Raw genomic sequence first — 11,132 nt, 5'->3', positions numbered from 1 at the left:
AACAATGTTAGCTTCAATCAATCCTCTTGTCACCATTGCTCTTCTGACGTGTGGATAATTCATCAACACAACCATGTAACCTGCTTTATTTCATTTATTCATTCTTGAAAACATGTACCCATCCAATGACTATTTTTAGAGCCATTTCTTATGTGTCAAACACTGCTCTAGGCCAGGGCTACAGCAATAATCAGGATGGACCTATATGCCACTGTACTAAGAACTAGGGATACACACACACAGTTTCTGCTCCCCTCAGTCTCATAACATGATCCAGGTGTCTCTCCCTGGTATGGTCAACAAGGAATAAGATACATTCATTAAAACAGCAAAGCTTAGATTTGCCTCTTCTTAACCCATTCCCAATCAGCCCAGCTTAGTTCTAGCACAGAATGGAATCAAGTCAAACATGACTCCATATAGAAAACTATCAGAATGAGGCTATACATTGTATCAACCTTATTAACTGGATTAACAGTCCTTAGTTTCTAAGACTCTCATACAGATCAGTATAATGCCCTTAAGGGAAATGAATCATTCTTGTCACCTACAGAAAATGTGTCCCATATTCAGATTCAAAGCACAGAATCTGGAATCTTATAGAAGCAGTTTGAGGTTAACAACCTAGGAGCAGTGGTTCTCAAACTTGGCTGCATAATGTAAATACCTGGAAAGCTTTTAAATAACCCACTGCTCAAGCTCCACTCTACTAAAGCAGCAAAGTTTGAAAACCACTGATACAGAAAACTTGGAGAAAAATGGCTGCTTTCCAACTGATGGATGGATTTGGAAGTATGCTGCCATTTCCTTCCAAAAACATGAGCAGTGAGCTTCCAGAACATTTCTTCACTAAGAACTGTTACGAACCCACTTGGTATTAAAGAGGAGTCTGTAGGCTACCTGCCAAACTTAGGGGAGAAGGCACAAACCTGAATGTGAGGGGAAAAAAAAATCTCAAACTGAATTCCACAAAACAAAGTACATTAAATCTTTGTGCTCTAAATCTTTATCTTGAAATCTGTTAGAAATTGATATCAATAAGAGTCAAGTTCCCATTCCTAAATATCTAAAAATTAAGAGGCGGAGGGAAAAGAACAACCCCCAGGCTGACTTGTAATGGGTTTTTTTGTTTGTTTGTTTAATACATCTGAAAAGAATGCATATACAAAGAATTCAGACATGAGAAAGCATTGGTTCAACACTAATGAAATCTACAAGAAGTAGGATTTGGGGAAGGTGGGGAAGATTACCTAACATTTTTAAGACTTGGAAACTGCAACCAAAATAAGCTGATAAAATCCCTATTAACACTTATGAAGAGTCTTCATAAGACTCTCCCCAGGATTTTTATTAAACTAGAGAGCCTCACCTGGCTGCTCTAGCGTTCCTCATATGCAAAACAGAAATAAGGGGATTTCCCTGACTGGTCTCCATGTTGTTAAATGTTCTCCCCACCCCCACCCTAACCCACCCCACCCCCAGCTTCTTAATGAAGCAGGTCTCCATCCTCATAACTTGAAAGAGGATGTGAATCATCCCGTAGACATCTGTCTTCTAGCACCACCCCTCGGATTTCCTCTATATACCAGGTCTTCAGCTGTGTTCTAGGAACACTGTATTATACACTATTAAGCTGCACATCTATGCTAAGCATATTAAGACAATGACTGACAGGGAAAAAAAATGTTTTTTAATTACGTACTCAATCCATTTGGTGTATTTCAAAAGGTGCAATACTTTTCTTCATTTATCAGTGAAAGAAGTTAGAAATTAACTTCAAAAAATATCAGCAAATGGCAAACAAATTTCCTTGAGAGTCACAGTCACATATATAGTGCATCCTAGAAAAGAGGAGGGGCAAGACAGGTTCCACCCACTTTCACGAGTTTCATCAAATACTGGACCTACTCAAGGGTGGAGAGAAAAGGCAACTTTCAAAAAGGAGTATATTATTAAATGAGGCGTTTACTATACTCCTTCCTAAGAGCACCAGGTGGGGAACACGTTTTCTAAACTAGATCTAGGAAGTGGAATGTGGAATCAATCTATCCTCCTCCCCTTAAGGGCTGTCCAATGGTTAATGAATTAAAAAAACATGACTAAATAAAAACAAATCCCACACACACTCCCCCGCCCCCCAAAAAAAAAGAAAAGAAAAAGGAAAACTAGATATCCCAGATTACTCGCCAGAGTGGAACCCGGAAACAGCTTCAACAACCAAATTAGTCTGTTACAGAGTCATCACAAGCATGCCTTGCTTTTAAACAAAAAAAAATAATAATAATTTTTTTGAAACAACAAAACAAAAACTAGTACTGATCACTTTTCTGACAATACACAATTACTCAAAATTAACTAGTACTGAGAGGGGGAAGGGGGCCATACCTATGGGCCTTGTCTCACACGAGTGCATGTGGGTAGGTGCAGGGCATTTGTCATTATTGCAAAAACGAATTTTAATTTTTAATCTTTAGTTTGATTTAAACATTGCTTTTAGTATGATGCCGACACCAGCTGTGCAGAAAGGGCTCTGGAGAGACGTTCATAGCAGCACACACCTGCGGCTCTTCTTCGGTTCTGGAGGCTCCAGGGCAGCCAATATTGCTTCATCAAATACATTCTTCAGGCCTTTCTGAAAAGGGGTAGAAAGAAAAAAATGGGCAGTCTGATATTCAGTATAATACAGTTGAAGATCAAATTTAAAACATTCAAACCCCCAGGAGTTGGCAAATAACGAAACCTTACAAACAACCCTGAATCTCAACACAATCATCTCACTTCACCAAGTTTTGTCCAGGCAGGGCACTGGAAGGATCCAGCAATTCAGGAGCAGAGGAGCAGATATTCATGAGTGAGACAGTGGTCCTTTGAGAAAGCTTTTTGCAGACCAATGTATGTCACAAGAAGCAAACAAGCACATGTCATTTGCTCATTCAATATGAGTTTTGTAATATGCTGCTGGAACATTTTACATAAAAACAAGTAAGCAGCTCTGCATTCAAATGAAACAGCTGGATATGGAACAGGACTGAGAGGCTGGGCACCGGGCAGTGGCATCCTTATCATATGGAAGGCGCAGGCAAAGATGGAGAGAGCGATTACAGTAGCTGCATCAAAAATAGTCACTCTAAACTCCCTTTATCCCACCAATTAGAGCCAAGGGGATTCAAGGAAGCAAAAATGTGGGTACCTGATACATATGTAAAACTAGAGCCAGTCAGTGCAACAGGAATAAAGTTTCATCAGGCATTTATACAAACAATTGTATATTTTTAATTTCAAAATTTGAAGGTAACCATAATTGTATGTTTCCCTCACAACAGTAAAATCAGAAGCAGGAAAATATAAAGATGGCAGCTTTACATCTCAACATTAACAAACCTTAAGTCAACTGTTAAAATGGATGCTACTCTTTAAAGATAATGTAACAAATGATCTCATAGTAGCAGGTAGCAGGTACATCAATTATCTTTCCCACCCAGACTGACAAATACTCCACTACAGCACAGACAGCCAAAGCAATAGCAACACAAAGTTTCACTACACAAAGGAAAATCAGAAAAGAATCCTCCCTTCCCCATTACACTGTACTAGCAGGTCACCCTTTTTCCATAAATTTTGTCATGCAATTACAATTAACAATTGATCGTAAGAGTAAAATGATGTTTGTGTTATTTTCTCCATCTAGAACTAAGATCTAGAAGTGTTAAACTCTTCTTATTTTCCCCAAGAGGACATTCTTAATGCCAGACCAAGTTCCCTTTTGCAATAGTAATCCAAACCAAACAGCTCTGAGCATCAGGCAACTCAAGCAGCAGAAAGTTAAACAAGTCCAACTTGACTACTGATCACAAAAAATATTCTATAAGATATTGCATTCTTGATCAAAAACTAATACAGAGGTTGCTCTAAGGTGGTGAGTAAAAAGACGCAGAGGCTTTCAAACAGGATGGTTTTATTCCTTTGTTTTTAAACGATCTTTCTACAGTAGTGGGACAGGAAGCAGCAGCAAAGAGGGGAAGGAGAAAACAGTTTAGAATATACAGCACTTCCTTTTGGGTTGAGTTTCCGGAGGCTCGAGGGCAGCTAGGATAGCCTCATCAAACACATTCTTCAGACCTCTCTACAAGACAGAGGGGAGGAGAGAGAATAGCAGCCAGGTTAGAGGATTAGAAAGACCAGCAGATACAACAGCAGTCTGGATTAACTGGGCTGAATTCACAGAAGCAGTGTGCCTTAAGAAAAATAACTGCCAGAAAGCTAGATCTTAAGCCCATTAGCAACACAGTAAATAACAGAACAAATTTCTTACCTCAAAAAAGGTTAACTGAGCAAGAAAGCAATTTCTGTGAAAATGCCATATGTTGACTTCTATAACAATCACACTTTGAAATCTAACTTACAACATTTTAATGAAAATAATGCCAGAGGAGAGGAATGGACATGTAAGCACGAGATACATGCAGTGAATAATTAGGCCTTGCAGAATTCCCTAGTACTTCTAATGATAAGAATGGCACACACATTTTGGAACTACACCTACTACAATTTCAGGCTTCTGTGAATTCATCCCCTGAATAACTGAAGGACACAAATAGCAAGCTAACAGGCATGCTACATGTTTCTAGATCCAATGACATATCTGGATGGGATTAATCAGGATTTCAGAGTAAACCAGTTTCCCAGAACAAAAGGTTCAGACACTTAGAAAAAGTGTTAATTGTTCAGCAGTACCAACTGGGAGAAGTTTAAACAACAGACTCTAGAAACAGCATACACCTCAGTTATTCAGTAATGTTATTAGAGCAAGTAACCACCACCCAACAGGAAAACAAAGAACAGGGTCCTAGAATGAGTTTTAGCAAGCAGTCCAATGCTTTTAGATGTCCGCATGGTTATCAGAGCATAAAGCATGGAGTGAAAAACAAAGAATATTCTCAGATCTACAGGGATTAAGATGCAGAAATACACTTACACCTCAGCCAGAACTCCAGCGTGACAGTGCGACTCAGTAGTACTGGTACCAGGTCTACAGACTCACCTAAACTCACCTAAATCTGAAGCCACAGATATACCTCCCAAAGAAGTTCCACATGTTCTTTAGGTCAGTTGGATCCCAAGTAAAACCTTTCCCCAAAGCCCCAGAGCACGGCTCCGATAAGGAGCGCCAGGCCCAGATTACCCCAGCCGCCCCCACCTTGCCCTCCCCCCACCACAGAAGCCTCAGAACTGGCACTCACACATTCCACTAGGGACAAAATAAATGAGAAATAACAGTAAGCACTTGGAAAGAGGCAAAGAGGTTAAACAGTTTCCTTCCTTCTGTGTCTTTTACAAAGTAGAAATGACGAAAGTTAAAGTTCCTCTGAAATTCTTTCTACACATCTAGGAGCAAACTCTGGTTGTCAAACATAAAAGGAAGGAGGGAAGAAGAAAGAAAAATAAATTTTATAAGGGAAAATAGAGGAGGACGACAATCAGAAACCAGGGCATCCCTTAATAAGAAGCAAATACTTTCTTGCTTATTGACAAAGATCAATTAATCCCCTACAAGACAAAACTAACCCCTGCTTTAATCACACTATCTGATTATATTAAAAGCTCAGTTTTAAAGGAACCAACAAACAGAATCTGGAATCCTAAAAAATTACAGCTCCCAAACAGTACCCAGGGACCCCATTTTCTATCTTCTCTTTTGATTTCTCCAAACTTCAAAATCTGGTAAGAAAAATGTAGTTGCTAAGACCTTTTCAAATTTCTGTTCTCTGGAAAGTGACTTACTATATAAACCTTTTCATACTGTAAAAAACTTTATATGGAAGCATCCAATTCTCTAAGCTTCACTAGTGACCTAAAATTGGGTCCACATGGCCTACTTGCCTCCATTTCCCCCCAAAGCAACCTGTATTTAGAGAATGGGGATATGTAACAGCTATCTGACTCAAATGTTACACACACACACACACACACACACACACACACACACACACACACTTTTCTGGGGATGGTATCAAAACACAAAAGCATCAGGCATTTAAAAAAATCTCAGTTAGTGCTACATGTGAGAAGATGTAAAATCTTCTCAACTTTTACATATCTGCAATAGCAATACAACAGAACTAAACTGCCAAGGAAAACTGGGTTTGGGAGAAGAAATTAGCCCTTTAAGTCATCCTGTGAAATATCCAGCTAAGAACAAAAATTTTATCTTTGCACATCCAACCCAGGGTTAAACTGGAGATTATTAAATTATGTCTACATGCTACATACTAAATACCTAGTACATGTTTTTTTTCAAACTTCATAAAAAAGAAAAATTACCTGAAAAAGTAGCATGAGAAATATGTGAATCATGTAATTATAAGAAATCTCCACCCTTCAGTCTTGCCTTATTTTAATTAGACGTGTTTGCTCATTGTTCAAATGTCAAAGTAGAATAAAAGAGTTCTGTGCTAATTATTTACATAATATTTTCCTTTGGTCCCCAGAACAGTACTCAGAGGGGAGAACTGGTTGGTGATACCATGAAGGTAGAGAAAATGAAATCACACAGGTCACTTATAACTCTCACTCTAAATACCCTAACACTGCTCCCCGTCCTCAGAATCTGAAGTTTCCCATCAAACTATGAGAAGAGTTCCAATTAAATCGTTCAGAAAGAAAAGAGAACTGCATAAAGAAGGAATGCCTCCAAAAACATAAGAATAGTGACACTATATAAAGGCATGCTTGAGAAATGGCCTAGGTAGCTTTCTCTGACATGAAAGTCTCAATGATTACAACCAATTCCCTATCCCAGTTGAATTACCCCAGAAACAGTATACCATCAATTGTCAGTACTGATAAAAAATCAGATTTATTTAGATGAGATTTTAAGTTGGGGGGAGGGAGGGGAATCATTCACAGACTCTTGTAAATTTGTGCTAATCTGGACCTTTCCGTTAATTTTTGTTTTTAACACAATCCCTGACCACTACAAATGATTCAGTAAAATGTGGGAACTCACCAACACAAGAGCTTTATTTAGAGACTAATAATTTTCTCCATAAAAACAGAGACCTCTAACAAAAGAATATATACTGTGAAGCTGGTCACAGTCTCCCTGGGCAGCTTTCTTGAGCACTGCAGACCACTGTCAGAAATAAGCCCTGAATCCTACTGCTGCTCGAAACCACTCCACTGTAAATAAACGTGGGGTTCCACAGTCCTCACCTGTGTAAGTGCAGAACACTCCACATACTTGACAGCCTTCAGGTCACGGGCCAGCTTTTCAGCAGTCTCTGGGGTGATAGGCTTCTGTTTATTCTTGGCAAGTTTCTCAATAGTAGAGGGGTCATCTCTGAGATCAATCTGGGTCCCAACAAGCAAGAAAGGAGTCTTTGGACAGTGGTGAGTTATCTCAGGCACCCACTAGAGAAAAGATATTTTAAAAAATACACCTGCATTAATCCACAAGCCTCCAAAGCTATTTACAATCAACAGAAGTTCTATGACAACCTTTTTTTCAGGGCAAGAATATCTGACTAACTCACCTTTTCTTTCACATTTTCGAATGAGGATGGAGAGACCACTGAAAAACAGACTAGAAATACATCTGTTTGTGGATAACTCAGCGGTCGTAATCTGTCATAATCCTCTTGCCCTAAGGGGAAAAAAAACTGGAGAAATCAGCAACTGAATCTTGGTGCCCTCATAGCATTAAAATCACAAATCAGTCAACAGATTAAGCATGCAGCTAACAGCACACTTATCATTAATAAGAAGGCAACTTATTTAACAAAATATATGGCTTTGTAATAGAATATTTGAGCAATATTCTCACTCAGCTAATTCTAGTTAAAAGGTACAAACTATCAGTTATAAAATAAGTCACAGGGATGTAATGTACAGCACAGGGAATACAGTCAATAATATTATAATAACTTTGTATGATGTGTAATATATAAAAATATCAAATAACTGTTATACAGCTGAAACTAATATAATATTGTAAGTCAACTACACATCAGTAAAGAAAAGCAAAACCAAAAACCAAAAAAAAATTTCAGGTCCTTAGAACAGCAATGAATTTGTTATGTATTAATTATTTGCTTTGTTACTGATTTGTAGTTTTCAATCTTTGTGTCTACTAGCAACCAAACAATAATGTAACAAAAATAAACTGTTGCTACAGAAATAATTAAAAATCAAATCTACTCAGATCTGATTAAGAAACAATCACAGTGAAACTATCTAAGGGAAGAAAAATCTCAGTGAAACCCAGCTGACAAAATCCACTGCCCATGACTACCAAAGCAAGTTCACATGTTTAGTTAATGTGTACATGTAAGACCACTACCTGAAAGTGAAAACACACAGAAAAAAATTCAACAAGAATCAATGGATGCCAAATCAATATGGAGGAAACTCTGGTGAAAAGGAGAATATTTGTATGGTCTTAAAGATTATTAATAAACCACAAGGGGAAGAACATAACTACATTGTGAAGAAACAACATCACCTTGACTGAGTGATCTAGATTGCCATCACCAATGAGTGGCAGATGAGTATCATATGCCTCTACATTTATATCCTGAGAAAGACATCACTAAGGTAGTATTCCAACCAAAATAGCATAACTTGTATCTAATCATGAGGAAACAGACCAAACCCAAAATGAAGAACATTTTTATAAGGGGAGGAGGGAGAGAGGATTCCTGGGCCTGTATTCAATAAAAACATCATGAAAGACCAAAAAAATGGGGGGGGGGGCAGGAGGGCTGAAGAACTGATCCAAATTATAAGAAACTAAAGAGACATGACAATTAAATGCAATACATGGTCCTATGCTAAAAGCAGAAAAAACTGAACATGGATCAACTGATAAAACTGGAATTTAGATGTTAGATTAGAGTATGGTATCAATGCTAAATTACCTTAAGTTGATTACCATTATACAAAAATGTCTCTGCTCTTAGGAAATACATATTTATTCAAGGCTAAATGGCAACTTACTCTCAAATAGTTCAGGGGGAAAAATTATGTATAAATATGTTGGAAGAGAAAAATACAGCAAATAGGGTAAAACATTAACAACTGGTAAATTTGGTTAAAGGATGTATGTGGGCTCCTGATACTATTTTTGCAACCGTTCTGTAGGTCTGAAATTATTTCCAGATAAAAAGTGTTTTAAAATATCCATACACATTTCCAAAACTGTGAAGGGAAGGGAAGAGTCACAGAGGAAGGATTTAACAGTCCAATTTCAAAACTGAGCTACAACAATCCTATGTATTAAAAGAATAGCTCTAAAAAACAAACAAACAAACAGAAAAAAAACAAAAAGGGAATTCCCTGGTGGTCCAGTGGTTGGGACTCTGCACTTTCACTGCAGATGGCACAGGTGCAATCCCTGGTAAGGGAACTAGGATCCCACATGTCGCAAAGCCAAAAAATAACCAAAAAACAAACAAATAAAAGAATAGGTAAGTAATTAATGACACTGAACCGTATGCTAAAAATGGTTAAAATGGTAAATTTTATGTTATATTATTTTACCACAATAAAAAAAAAAAACTTTAAGGGGAAAAAAGGAAAGTTAAATATTTTGTATGCCAGTGATTTTGTTTTGTTTTGTTTTTGCCAGCATTGAGAGAGAATACAAGAATTTAGGGTAGCTATCAAAACATGATAATTAAAGATGTCATTCTTATTACCACTTAAATAATACATAAGTAGACAATAAAGGGACTGTCAGGATAATACTCTATGGAAAGTGAATAAAGGTTGAAGAAGTCCAAACAGCAGATATTACAAAACAATAAAACCACCATCAGTACCTCTAGCATTTACTGAATACTTACTATAGCAATATGCTAGGGTTAGAATCAAAGGAATTCAAAGGTATGCACTAAGATGTGTAATTCTCACTTCTTAAATTATTAATATAATGTACAACTGTAGACATAGAAGGGATTTGGAAAGGAAAGAATGGGGAAAACAAAATCAGCCAAACTCTAACAATTGTCTCAAACTGCCTGAGCTCTAACGCTAGCGGGAGCTTTGAGGCATCACAACCAAAGTTCCAATAAAACAACAAAACAAAAAGTAAATGTAGAAAATAAGACAACAAAACAGTTAACCAAAGTTGTGTAAAAAGTACAGACGTTCACACACCTTTTCTTAGCCCTAGACCCTATTCAAATGGAATATATTTCACAAAAATTAAGTCTGGCATACTAGAAAAGGCTTCATTTTTAGTCATTCAGCCCCTGCAACAAAAGCAGATCCAAGTCTGTATTCCTGAGCACCACTAGGGGCATCTAAATAAATGCCCAATGTTTTACATGCAACCAACCTTCAATTCAGATGGACTGGTGACAGAAAACAAATACAGTCATTTTTTTTTTTTTTTTTTTTTTGCAGTACGGGGGCCTCTCACTGTTGTGGCCTCTCCCATTGCGGAGCACAGGCTCCGGACGCGCAGGCTCAGCGGCCATGGCTCACGGGCCCAGCCGCTCCGCGGCATGTGGGATCTTCCCGGACCGGGGCACAAACCCGCGTCCCCTGCATCAGCAGGCGGACTCTCAACCACTGCGCCACCAGGGAAGCCCAAGCCATTCTTTCTTAACACTAGATCCAAAGCTGTACTGGTCTGTCCATTTACTTGCAATGAACAAGCCCTCAAAGCTATAAATCTTTTCCTTTCCCAAGGAGAAAAGAATTAAAATTGTTCGATAAACAAAAAGTAGGCTACCTTACATCTACATTTGCTACAATTGCTACATTTAAGGAAACAGAATGAGCACGATCCCTTAGATGAGCAAGATTCTTCAATATCCAAGCATAATTTATCCAGGTAAAATCTACCCTCTAAGTATGAGGCAGCACTATCAGTTAACACACCTTAAGGTACACAACATGATCAAGAAAATTTCACTCTACTGCGTAAGACAGGTTTTGACTACAAGTCTTAAATTATATCTACTCTAACAGTACACCAGCTCATCACTTAACTTCTAATACTTGACAAAAAGCAAGGATACATCTCATGAGTTGCTGGTTTTTTTCTTCCTCACAATCTCATATTCAGAATTTGAATTCAAGAGGAACTAAGTCAGTTTGAACTGAGGGCTCTGGTCCATATGAAAAAT

At 37.9% G+C, this 11,132-nt stretch overlaps 1 protein-coding gene across 3 annotated transcripts in view; it reads right to left on the bottom strand.

Annotated features, from left to right (window-relative positions):
* Positions 1 to 1,107: 1,107 nt before the first annotated feature.
* CDC42 (cell division cycle 42) overlaps positions 1,108 to 11,132 on the bottom strand; it is a 45,922-nt gene continuing 35,897 nt past the window's right edge. For 2 of the 3 annotated variants that reach the window (XM_032629272.1, XM_032629274.1), the window contains 3 exons: positions 7,533 to 7,642; positions 7,213 to 7,410; positions 1,108 to 2,632 (listed from right to left, as the gene is read on the bottom strand). In XM_032629272.1, coding sequence (XP_032485163.1) covers positions 2,543 to 2,632; positions 7,213 to 7,410; positions 7,533 to 7,642 — 398 coding nt within the window. In that variant the 3' untranslated portion in view covers positions 1,108 to 2,542. The remainder of the gene's footprint in view (positions 2,633 to 7,212; positions 7,411 to 7,532; positions 7,643 to 11,132) is intronic. The other variant, XM_032629273.1, reaches the window with a different exon arrangement.

Source organism: Phocoena sinus, chromosome 1 (assembly GCF_008692025.1).
Source record: "Phocoena sinus isolate mPhoSin1 chromosome 1, mPhoSin1.pri, whole genome shotgun sequence".
Taxonomy (NCBI): Eukaryota; Metazoa; Chordata; class Mammalia; order Artiodactyla; family Phocoenidae; genus Phocoena; species Phocoena sinus.
Note: the sequence above shows the minus strand (reverse complement) of the source record. Positions and strands in the feature narration are given on the sequence as shown.